We start from the raw sequence: 13508 nt of genomic DNA, 5'->3' as shown, positions 1-13508 counted from the left end.
ATAATAATAATAATAATAATAATAATAATAATAAAATATTTAGAAAGACTTAGAAAGATTATATTTATGACTTGAAGAACATATTTAGAAAAATACTATACTTATGATTTCTTAATGTTCAACATTAACCTATTTTTTACACTCAAATCTTAAATTCAAATTCCATTAAAAAATACAATTTACCTGAAATTTCTATAATTAATTATTTAGTTTCTTCCTAACGTTCTTCGTCTGTTCTTTAGTTCTTAGTCTCTTCTTAAAGTTCACCGTTTAAGTCCGTTCATTAATTGCTAAAAAATTTGAAAGATTTGACTTGTCAATACTTTTGTTGAGGAATATTAGTTTCAAACACATTATAGAATCTGTCATTAAAATAAGAACGGGTTGTCATATCATCATGTATCACGTAGCGCCGTGAAACCGTTAAATCTTGCGCGCGAGACAACATCTTCCAAATGGGAAAGGAGGATTTCTTGCGAGGTAGATGCACCAACCGGTCGGTCGATCGTGCCGCAATCTCCGTTGCATTCAGAACGGAACCGAGATATCGCCCGTTGTTTTCGGGATCACGTCTCCTCGCCTCCTTTCGCGGATTCTCACAAGGATAATAACCGGATCTCGTGTCAAGATGTAGTCTCTCCGCACCTTACAATCTCTAATCTAATCTCTCTCTGCAATAATTTGTAAAGCAATAATTTGTATTTCTCATTAAGGAGCAATTATTACATGTATACCGGAAAATAAGAGCTACATCTTATTTTGAAATAAAATTAACATAGTAACTTTCTTAGACTTTAATTAAAATTAATCTTGTTACTCACGTATATTAATTCATTTTTATTCGGAAATGAATTTGTATCTTGCCTCGCGTCAAAAGTGCGTAAAAATATTAAGAGAAATTCGAGTCTAGATTGATTGACAATAAAAGAGAATCGTAGCTTATTACGGACATTGTATAGATAATGGAAAGTCTCTCATGCGAGATTTTTTTCTCTCATTTTTCTCGAGACAGGTATTCGTCGTTTATGACCATAAATGTAACTCAATGACGAACACGTCATCATCCGAGGAAGGGTAGCGGGGGGGAAAAGGGGGCGAAAGGGGGTGCGATGCAACGTGTTTAGCGGTAATAACGTGCTCACACAGATCCGTTTTTCCGTCGCCCACGTTGCAGTCGCGGCGCGGAAAAAAAGCCGCTGGGAGAGGAGATGCATGCTAACCGGAATGCGGCACCGAAGCCCAAGGAGAACCACTTCTCGCCGCTGCACCCTACATATTCGCCGGCTATCTCCTCGATTCACGAGCCTAAACGCAACCGGTCGACCGGTAACATTGTCGGCTGTTCCCGCGAAAAATCGCGACGATTCCTCTTTCCTCCCTCCTTCCGTCAACTTTTTTCTTTCTCATTGTCAGAAGAATTATTCTTAATTAATTTATCCTATTTATTATTCTAAATTATTCTATTTGTACTATTTTGTTAAGTGGATTTAATAAATAAACGCACTTAAATAGATTAATCGCATGTATCTGTAACGTTAGATCAAAATAATTATTCTTAATTAATTAATTTTATTTGTATGCTATTTTGTAGAATAAATTTAATTAATACGCGCATTTAAATGGATTAATTGCGAGTATCTATAACATATTTGTAATGTTAGATAAAAATAATTATTCTTAATTAATTTATTTTATTTATGCTATTTTGTCAACTAAATTTAATTAATATACGCGTTTAAATGTGAATATCTATAACATATAAAAATAATTCTCTTCTTTCGTCATTCACCTTTCCGTGTTTCTGACAGGTTTTCCAACAGGTTCCCGTAATTCCTGACATTTGAATTAAATGTTTGATCCTTGCCTTCAGCATTTGCAATGCCGTCGTAAGGAATTGCAGACGTAAGGCTCAGACACGCGCGAGTGAGTTTGCTCGTAACTTACCGACGAGACGAGCCGTTCCTTCCGCGATCGAACGCTGTGCGAAACGATAGTGTAGGCAAAAAGATTTTCCAATTTTCTACCTTTCCTTTACATTTGCTAATTACACTCTGCAATTTCTAATTTAATTCTGCCGTTATTTAATAGTTACGGTAGCATACAAGTAATTCGCAAAAGAGTCCCCGGAAAAGGACTTTATTACTTTTTCACTTTGTTTGCTTATTTACATAATATGATATCATTTTATATACTTATCGATTATTTCTTTGAATAACGCACACACATATATTATATATTATATGTATTTTAATTTATTATTATTAGCACTTTTTCTTCTGTCTTACTTCGAAGGTGAACGGAATGCACTTCCTTATACGGTGCATAATAATGTGCAGCTCGCTCGCATGTAAAAAAAATTAAAAAGAAAACTTCGAAGGAAATACAAGCGATGCATTTACCAGGAATACATTTACATAGATGGAGAAGATTATGCATCGCGGTGTTTTTATTTTTCAATGAGTTTCTCGCTTTCTCCCTTAACATTACCTGATCGCGATGCTTAGAAATATCGCGCAAAAATGACGCGAAAATTATAACAAATAAAATAAATCTTGGATATTATAAAAATTAAAGTTGGCTTTTTATTTTAATTCAATTGGATTTATATTTCAATCGACTAATTACGCCATTTAATTTCTTGATGTTGCACTGTTCTTGAGACATGACAAGTTATGCATTTCTACTCAAAATTAATTAGATATAAAAATATATAGATTTTTATAAATACGCATGAAAATATATCTATTTTTATATTATATTTATATTATATATTAAGCGAATAAAATAGATATTTGAAGCTCTTACAATTTTTTTGACCTCTTATTTACTTTCTCTCAGACTGCAATAATTACATTTATCCCGGATTTATTTGGATTATGGTTACGCAAAGTCGCAAGGGGTCGCGAATCGGATTCTACGCGTAAGTAGTAAGTACCATTTTGGATCGGACTTATGACTGTGCCGCACCCTGAACCGTTCGCGCCCGTCATCGACAACAACAACGAAAAGATGAAGAAAGCAGCCGTCCCATAGCCGGGCTCGCATGGTGAAAGTCGTCCAAAATGTCACCGGAGTTTAACCTTACTGCAAATATGTGCGCACACGCGTTCGTTGATAGAAGGAAAGGGAAAAAGGAAGACAGAGAAAGAGAGAAAGAGAGACGTTGGGCGCGGTAAGGGTATAATCTGTCGTTGTGTAATTTGTCTCCTGGCAGTTAAAACAACATTAGGACAATCGACGCCATTTAAGCGAGGCTGCAACCGCAGCCTTGATCGGTCACTTAATCTTCAAATTTAGGACAACGGGGCGTTGACGCGTTAAAGGCCACGCGAATCTCACTTAAGTTTTGCTAAGATTCAATTAAAGATTTTATATCCAATGCAAATATGTTACAAGTAAAAATATTTATCAAACAAAAATACTTATCAAACATAAATATTTATCAAAATATTTCGAAATCGCATCAAATATTTTCCTTCATATTTTTCAGCTTTCTTGTCATGATATGAGGCGATCAATATGAAGACGATATATTCTTAATTAATATACGTTATCTTAATTTAATCGGATTTAATTGATTCGCGCTCATAGCAATGCACGCAACGTGATATAATTGGCTGGATTTTACGCATACATTATCGCTTTCAGAAATAATTTTTCCAGATTTTCCAGACGAATATATGATTTTAGAAAAATTAAAAAAAAGTCTTTTCTTTTAAGTAGAGTATGCAAAACTGGACGGAACAATTTACCGATTATTTCTTTTATATCGCGTTATTAATATCATTGAAATGCACTATCAGCAAAAGACCGTAGCTTTCTTTCTGGCCATTGGCCAGGTATTGCTGTATCGTCCTTTCACGAGTCTAAAATTATACGTGTCGAGGATGGTTAAATGCGTTCCGAGAAGCCTGAAAAGATAGCTTATATCGTTGCACGAAGATCCAGCTCCCGAGGTCTTCAACATCGGGACCCACCCGAGATTCCCCTCCGTCGTTATTTTCCCCAAACCGGATTTTCAGACCGCATTTCGTTCTCTGTTTCGCTTTTTAAAACATTTATCTGCCTTGCAAAGTTGCAAAATCTCCGGCAAGATGACCCAGTTACACTTTCGATTTAATTAGATTGAAAATTCACTAAAAGATAGGGGTTCATTTTGATTTCTCATTTCGTGATTAATTCAACAAAGAGAAAAAAATCTTTAAAAAAATTAAAGAATATAAATTTGAATAATTGTTGATATAATTGCGTTATAATATGTAATTAAATTGGCAACAATAGAAATCTTTCACTGTATTTTAATCTTGCTTTATTGGTTTAGTTAATATTTTGCAGAAATTCCATATAATTTTACTGAAAAAAATAAAGAACAATAATAAGAATACATTTTAAAGCAGCGATTTAATAAGAATAATTGTATGAAATATCACATTTTCTTCTTCAAGACAATTAATAAATGACATTTTTAAAATTTACTTTTATATATCAATAATAATAAGTTAATAACAGAAATTAATGTATTTTAAAGAATTTGATTAATTACTTTAATTATAATATTTAATATTGACAAATAATTGTTTGATATTATTTTAAAAACAATAAAAATTTGCTGCATAATTTTTATATAAATGTATGTGAAAAATGATACATGACAATCCAAAAAAACATATATTTTCTAATACGTTTGATAATTTTATCTTGAGTTAGCTTGCTAGAATCTTTTACTAGATCACCTTTCCCACTCGCTCTTTCTCGCAGCGAAACTCGCGGATCTGTGAAGATGTATAATCAAGTGTGCAATAGAAATAATATACGTTCTCCTTCTCTTGGGCGCAGTCGACCTGCAGGAAAAGTATAACGAGAGAGACAGAGACAGAAAAGCGACAGGTCGAAGAATTCGAGTCACACCTAGAGGACCTTCCCTGTCGACGTGAAAAAATCGTGGAACGCGATGACGAAACATAAGCCGAGAATGTCTCCTCCGGGTTCCTCCTCCGTATTTTCTTCATCTTCAAAGTGCAATCTCATGTTGATAGCTCTCTCAAGATAAATTTCTTTAATATAGTTAATACATAGTAAAAATTCTATGTTTAAGAAACAGTTAATTGTGAACAAAAAAGTCTCACATTACATGTTTGTTAATTCGTGGCTTTATAAAAATTTTTAAATAGTTACCCGAATAATTCCCTTTCAAGAAATCACTTACGTATGCGATATAAATTCTTATTACATTATATTTAAACATAAAACTTTCTGAAAGATAGCAGGTCTCGTTCGCACACGTAATAAAATTTTTCACCGACATGTCGTGCGACATTTCACGAATGTTTCGCGGATTTTACATAGCAGCTCTCATTACGTTATAATTTGCATAATATAATGGAATTTTTCAGTACATGTATTACCTGCTTAACGGGAACTTGCATAATGTTCTATTTATTGCATCGATATATATTACAATGTGTATAAATAAAATAATGTCTCCGACTACGAAATACATTCGTTTCGCTATTATTAGAATAGGCAGATGCAAACGGAAAGGTCACCAAGACCTTTAACTGAAATTGTGCACTAATAAACTTTACTTGATAAAGAAGATTCATCCGCGAAATTAATGGCCTTTCTGAAGACAATTAATAACTTTTTTATTATTTTCACTCATTTTTTATACATCATTTTTAATTTTAATTTATTAATGCAATACAATAGTGTAATTGTTAATTTTAGATTCTAAAATGACGATTAGAGGGCTTGAAAAATGTAAGAATAAAAAAATATTTCTTTTACGTGAAATAGAGAATTAATAAAAATTTCGTAAAACTTTATTTTGCTGAAATATTGCATGACCCATGTTAACATTTAATCGTACGCCGCTTTGCAGCTTAGCCGGTGTAAGGACGTTGTCCTTTGACAATCATTAAGGTGAGAGAAAGGCGATTCCTCGCGACGGAAATTTCGTAACGACACACTCTGATTTTCTGACGGACACAATTGTAACCGCTTATCATACATCTCGTGACCTTATAATTTATTAAACTTTTTATCAAAATTTCTCACATTTTTCTCAATATATTTTCTAATTAATTATATTTTTTACTAATATAAATATTAAAACGCACTTATAATTGTTCTTACAGTTTTGTATCATATATAATTTTCAAACTTTTATTTTTTATAAATTTTTATTTTATATCGGATATGTACATATTTTACTTTTTAAAATTTTTTCTTAGTTCTCTGAATTTATGTTTTTATTTCGAATAAAAAATATATAGAAAAATTATATTTGTTTTTGCGCGCGATGACCAAATTATATTATTTGTTTTTATGACATCAAAATTGGAAATTGAAATGCTTTTGCATCGCACGTGGTAGCCTCGAGCGGTCGTCCATCGTTGATCTTTCACGCGTGCCTAATCGCAGGGCTTGTTGACGGCATGTTTTTCTGGAAAGGTCGAGGCCAGCTCGCGAATACCTTCCTTTCTCGACCCGCAAGCCTTCCGTAATATGGAAATTATGCGATTATCTCTCTCTCTTTCTCTCCCTTAATGTTCTTCTACCGCAAATCATTATCGCAATCATTTCGCGAATGTGAACGCTTGCAATTCAATTCCTATTTGTTTTATATCTTACCGCTTTATTGCTTTTTTCTTGGTGAGATAGTAATCGAATAGACTTATGTGATGAAGATAGAAACGTGTAAGCATTTACTTTAAGTATATTTAAGTAGCTACATCTTGTATTCCTTGTTTTGCGTTCATAACGTTTGAAATCGAATGTTTCTTCGATCTCTCGCAGAATCGTAAATGTAAACGGGTGTGGCAGCAGAAAAGCAGCAAGAAAGCAGCGGGAAAGTGATGTTTTTTCGCCGTCTTATTTAAGAACGAACCAATTTTCTTGATCTTAAATTTGAAACAAATTATTATAATTGCATAAAATAATTTAATATTCGAAAATGCTCGAATTATTGTGAATTTTTGAATGGCAAGCCACTTCACTAGAGATCTTCATTAAAGACATTTCTTTATTTGTATTTTGTAAAAAATAATTATTCTCTTCTCAAACAATTTTTAATCAAAATAGTACAAAATAGTATTTTTAATATAGCAAATTATTATAATTCAATCAATAATAATACGAAGGAAATATTCTGATTATGAGAAATATTTTCATATATACTTTATTCTATCTTTATTTTGATCTTTATTTGTTTGAAATCCTTGATGATCTGATAGTTAATTTTTTCCAGAGATAATGATTTTTTTATCATGATAAAAAATTTTTTTTCTCACATCATAATGATTTGATTGCATTCTCGGCTAAATGCAATCAAGTATGTATTCGATATCTTTCCCACTTCGATTCGCCTCACTTTTTACATTTCACCAGGACCTTTTGCCGCTTCACATATTCTCCCAACGTAACACACACGTCGCGCATTATTACGTAATTCAAGTTTTGCGCCTCGTGTTCGAGTGAAACGTACAAGATTCTCTTCGCTACTTTCGATGCCCGATTGTCCGTTTCTAAACGATTTCTCGAATTTCCAAATCCAAAAACATCCGGCTTATACGAAATACTCTTTGCTTAAAAAATAAAATAATATCACAATTTCTATTTAACAACAAAATATCTCCAATTATATTCTGCCAAGTTTTTTAAGCGTAGAAACATTGACGACAAAAATGTCGCAGATATTATTTACATATATTTACATAATTAGCATGCAATCTTACAACAGTTATATGATCATTATATTATCGCTCTATGACGCTGCTATTATATAATATCATTGCGTGATTATATAGCCATTTGTTTATATAATTATTATATAGTAATACATGCTGCAATTTTATAATTCATTAATTACATATGACATATGTGGATAATTCGAAAGATACTTTAAGTTATCTGAAAATTCTTTTTTTCTTCTTTTATTTTTTCCCTTAATAATTTTTCATCATTATTTCTTCTGCGCAATCAAGCGCAAAATTCCGATTACGAAGAAAGATCTGAAAAAGATCGTTGCGGTTTACGATGTTCTCTTTAACGTGCCATCTTTTCTTCCAACAATGCACCATCGAAAACGAGAGGAATGAAATAGAGAAGAGAAATTGATCACGCAATAAATATCGCTTTGAAATATGCTGAGCATAACATTATCTTATTTTATTTTTTTACTGTACATTATTAAATGAAATTATTAAATTAATTAAATGTTTATTAAATATTTTTAAATAAAACTATAATATATAGAGAGATATATAAAATATATGTACAATATTAAAATATATGTACAAATGTGTACAAAGAACTAATATTATTAATATATATTTCGATATCGAATAATTAGAATCATTTAATTAAATCACTTAATTGGATTTATAAAATATATAAGTTTGTAAAGTTATAAAATTTATAAGTTATTCATAGTTATATTATTTTAAGAACTTAATTTTTAAAATTTACTATATTATTTTAAGAATTTCTATACTTTTTCAATCATTGAAATCTTTGATATCGTTATTGATGAAAATTCGAAATATTTAAATTCTTAAAGCTTGATTTAAAAAGATCTTTTATTACATTAAAATATATTTCAGGTCGGAGACTTCAATGCTAGAATAGACTCGAAAATATATTTCAGGTCGGAGACTTCAATGCTAGAATAGACTCGAAGTAGTATATTAAATCTATCTATTTATTATTCAAAGATTATCCCATTTAATTCTTAATTTATTATCATCAATACTTTCATTAATAATGTACATTAATAATTATAAACATGTAATAATGTCGAGATTAGGACAATTTATCTTTCTGAATGCGTGAAAATTAGGGCAAGAAACACTCGCTCAACGCGTAGTATAGTCACGATCTAATAAATCTGTTAAACGGCGCAGAAGATTGCTTAGCGGGTTTGAAAAAATTGGAGAAGATATGCCTTAGCGCACGTTCTCTAAAGGAGTGGAAAAATGCGTGTGTTCCAGTTACGTGCCGACATATCGAGCAGTGGGAGTTCGTCGGCCATCTTGACGCCGCCGCCGGTTATCAAACATGATGTATTTTGTACAACACGTTTCTCTTCATGACTCAATCACGCTCTAATTCCTCACAACGATCTTGGATTGCTAGAAACGCACCTCTCAGATCTTCTCGTTTATAATTCACTCTCTTTGTCCTTTGAAGAACCTGGAGAAGTTGGAGAACGCGTGCTGCAATCTGGTGAATTCCACATAAACCGCCTGAATTGCATTATTTTCGCGAACAGTTTACCATCGATGGCAATTTCGCATAAAATTAATTTCTTAGCGCGAGAGTCTACTTAACTTTTTATATATTTATTTATTTTTAATGTATTTATTTTCTTCTTTTCTATTAACATTTATTAAAATTTTATTTTCCATAATAAGTTTCTCAAATGTAGGTGTATTTTTTATTTACTTATATTTATTTATAAATATTGAATTGGAATAATTAAAATTAAAGTATAAAAAATATATAATAGAGTGTCTACATTCATTTTATTATTTTATGTATATTTATTAAATTTAATCATTTAGGTTTAATCTAAAGTTACAAATTTGTTTATAGGATTAGGAAGTGAATGCATGATATAGAGAGAAAATAACTAAATATTATATGATTAATGATTTATTTCTTTACTCATTTATTTATTTTATCTTAAACGTCTTATCTCTCAATAAAACTGCTTATTGGCAAATTTTCAATTTAAATTCGGATTGAATATTGCACAGATATCGAAAATTGGTAGAAGACAATTAACATGGTAATTTATTACAAATGTTATACTATATTGAAGTTCAATCGATACGCATCCTTAGTACAAGGCTTGAATTCTAAAAAACTTCTCGTTAATTAGCTGAAACAAAAAATGCATTTTTTCAATTTAAATCATTGCTTTAAATGTTTATATTTATATAGCATATACTTCATTTTTGTTAATATACGAGAGTTGGAATGTAAAATCCTTTAATATACATTAGGAAAGAGAGATCGTACCATTTGGCAATGTTGAAGGGCCTACAGGAGTCCGATGGCTTATCATATGAAAAGCCCGTTGAACACCTCACCATTTGAGGCTTACTGTTCCTGCAAACTACAACGTTAGTGCAGGCATCATTAAGTTTGTGCACGTCGCCATTGTTACACGTAGTATTCGCCAACTCGCTTGGTATCACCTGGAACAGAGGCCACGAGTTCACCAGATCGGACGTTTCGGTCACGATAGGCGTGGGCCGATTGTTTAATAGTTGATTATCGGTCGCTTCTTGAGTGGGATTTTCTTTGTTGATCTCCAGCTGGAGCGCCTGTGATCGCTGATGCCAGGGATCAGACTCGACTTTGCCCAGCCAAGGATTCCTGGAATACGAGGGGGGCGGTGGTGGATAAGGCTGCGGTTGATAGATCGGCGGTTGAGGAGGATAAGCCGGTTGTGGGGGATAAATGGGTGGTTGTGGGGGGTTGGTGGGAGAGGGTTGCGAAGGTGATTGCGAGATCTGAGTCGGTGATTGCGAAGGTTGAGTCGGCGGTTGTGAAGTTTGAGTCGGTGATTGCGAAGGTTGTGTCGGTGTTTGTGAAGATTGAGTTGGTGGTTGGGTAGGCTTTGGTGGATTCGGCGTGGCCGCGCCTTTGCAGTCCACATTGCGTAGATAATCGCAAACATTTAGTACCTGAAACATGAAATCTTAATTATATCATTTATTTCTTTTTTAAAAATAAATTCATCACATATCTATAATAACCTTATAATTTTCTATAAATATATATATATTTCTATGAAATATATTTTACATCTATAAATAAAAAAAATTTGTTATGTTTCAACAAAGGATCAAAAAAATTTAATTAAAATTAACACAAAATGCATAAATGGTCCAAATGATAAATCAATAATAATAATAAAGTAGACTTATTTTAAACCAAGTAAAGCGCAGGTGGTAATGCGTGACAAATAATTCTATAATTTTTAAAAAAATCCTATAATATTTATTTTTAAATATATTTCAGTAATTTTAACTTATTAGGTTCTTAAATATCTTTTAAAATATTTTTTAGAACCATAACATATGAAATTTTAATAAATAATAAATTAAATATATATGTATAAAATCTATTTTTTCGCACTTTGCATAATTAAGCTATTTTAGAAATTGATAAAAGTATGAAGAATAATGCAGAAATAAAATATCAAAATATCGGATTTTCTTTTCAAATTTTTATGGCGTGTTTTGAAAATACTTAAAACTACGCAAAAATTCATATAACTTCTTTTATATATATTATATATTATTAATGTGTACTAAAAGATATGATATGATATTTGGTTTAGAAATAATTATAAAATCTAGAAATCAAATTTAATTTATCTTTTTTAGCAGGACTTTATATTAAATAATTTCTTAATTATAAGTTTTATTATAAGATTTTTCTCGCGGGGTCTATTTTAAGCAGCATGCCGTTTCGCGACTTAAAATTCCGCGAGCGTTTACGGCGCATTTTTTAAACTGAATCCTTACGTCATTGTAGACCAGACTGCGAGGACAGCTGAATTTGGTCGGTTTGCCCGCGACGCATACGTAGAATTCCGAACAGTTGGTCGAGCTTCTGTAACGTTCGTTCGGATCCGGGCAATATTTCGATTCTGGCGGTAATGATGGTTCTGCCAAACAGAATTTATCTCTTTATTTTTTCCATTATTATTAATATCAATATAAAGCATTAAATTAAAAAAAAATACTAAAAAATATAATTTATTCTTTTATTTTTCTTTGTTTAATTGGACTATTTAAATGGAGAATTACAAAGAGATTATTGTAAGATCCTTAGCAAGGATAATAAAAAATTAGATATGTCTAATTATATCAAAATTATTATGTCAAATTATTATGTCAAAATGATATTGACATTTGGCTTTTCGCAAGTAAGTCCACTCTGAGAACCACTGATCGAATAGACGAAATCGCGATCAAAGGACGATCGAATTGGCTGTTGGGAATCATCGTAAATGAACCATTCGCGCCGCAGGATTCTCGATCGCACTCACTCGGCGTGGCGGGCGGTCGATCGCCGCAATTGACGTTGAAAGGGAAGTCGCAGTAACCGGCGACATCGTTGAAGAGCAAGCCGTTCAGGCAGGTTTGCTCGATCACCACGTCGTCCCAGCAATTCAGATAATTGGCGCAGCTTTTCGGGCTCGGGTACTGGCCTCTCGGACCCTGGCAGCCCGGTGGAGGCTTCTGCGACGGTGGTATCGGCGGCAAGATGGGACTCGGAAGCTCGTTTGTGTCACCAGGATTGCTCGGAAGTCCCGGGTATTGCTTGCTCAGAATGGCTTCGTCATGATTCAGCGAAGCGTTCCTCAAGATCTCCGAGCGGTCGTCCAGTTTCTGGATGTCAAAGTTTTCCCACAGAGTCTCTACTTCTGAAATTTGATTGGGCGCGCGAGACGCTTGTAACGACGGCCTGATATTAATTTTATTAAGATATTAATTTTCTATTAATTGAACGAATTTTGTAATTAAGAATAGTAGAGAAACAGAAAATAAGATAATTTACAAACAACAAATAGCTATAAAAATATTATTATAAATAATTCTGCAAGAGCGACAAAATTAAGGATCTTTAGATATTGTTATGTCAAGGACATAACAATATCTAAAGATCCTTAATTTTGCTTAACGTTAACGTAACACACGTCGTAATGTTACGTTATCGTTACCGCAGTCATGCAGGAAGCTCTCGTGAAACTCGAGACTCTCGACCCTGAAAGCATCGGCACTGACCTTCAGGTTGCCCAACGAAGGCGAACTGTCTATTGACGAACGACGCCGGCGTCGTCGTTACCGTCGCCGTCGTGGATCTGACTCTTCTTCTGGCCGCATCCACGAGTCCTAGAGCAAGGACCACGATCAATGTCACGTTCACTTTCATCTTTTTTGTGATGTATTCTTCGTCTTTCTCTCTTGCATCGACGACAGTTGGTCGATCTCCACCAGGACGAAGGGGTACTCTTCCGAAGATTCCCTTCCAAAGCTATCTTCCTCGCGGATGATCCGAATCGAAGGATAATCACTGACAATCGGCGGCGCGAGTCCTGACGCGCAGTGGAGTCCTGATGCTGGATGAACTGGACCTGGTCGCTTCCAGGGCCTTACATAGGGCGGCCCCCACCGCCGCCAAGACTCCTCCAAGGGATCGTAGGACCTCAATTACACGGCGGTGCCGCAGCACAGGACCCTCTTCTTGTTGCGCAGGAAGTGCTCGCAACAGTTGCTTTCGCATTGATCCTCCTTCTTTTCGTATCTCCCTCCCCTACTTCTTACCCGAGAACTCCTCATTGGACGAGATTTAGGATGCACCCGAAGGATGCATGCACGCTCGCGATCATCATTCGTCCTCGGAGCTGCTTTTTTTTCGTCGTTCCTTGCGAATAGAACAGGCGCTGGATATTGTTGCCGGATTTAGGACTTTAACCCTTCCAGATC

At 33.6% G+C, this 13508-nt stretch overlaps 1 protein-coding gene across 1 annotated transcript; it reads right to left on the bottom strand.

The window, feature by feature from the left end:
• Positions 1-9666: 9666 nt before the first annotated feature.
• LOC105259150 (extensin-like) lies at positions 9667-13271 on the bottom strand. Its single transcript, XM_011270901.3, has 5 exons — positions 12807-13271; positions 12068-12445; positions 11541-11683; positions 10024-10694; positions 9667-9883 (listed from the first exon to the last, which is right to left on the bottom strand). Exons 1-5 carry the CDS (start codon positions 12952-12954, stop codon positions 9880-9882), a joined length of 1344 nt encoding a protein of 447 aa, XP_011269203.1. The 5' UTR covers positions 12955-13271; the 3' UTR covers positions 9667-9879.
• Positions 13272-13508: the final 237 nt, after the last annotated feature.

Source organism: Camponotus floridanus, unplaced genomic scaffold, assembly GCF_003227725.1.
Source record: "Camponotus floridanus strain SB8 unplaced genomic scaffold, Cflo_v7.5 scaffold97, whole genome shotgun sequence".
In the NCBI taxonomy this organism is placed as follows: domain Eukaryota; kingdom Metazoa; phylum Arthropoda; class Insecta; order Hymenoptera; family Formicidae; genus Camponotus; species Camponotus floridanus.
The sequence above is the reverse complement of the archived record's forward strand: the minus strand, read 5'-3'. Positions and strand labels throughout refer to the sequence as shown.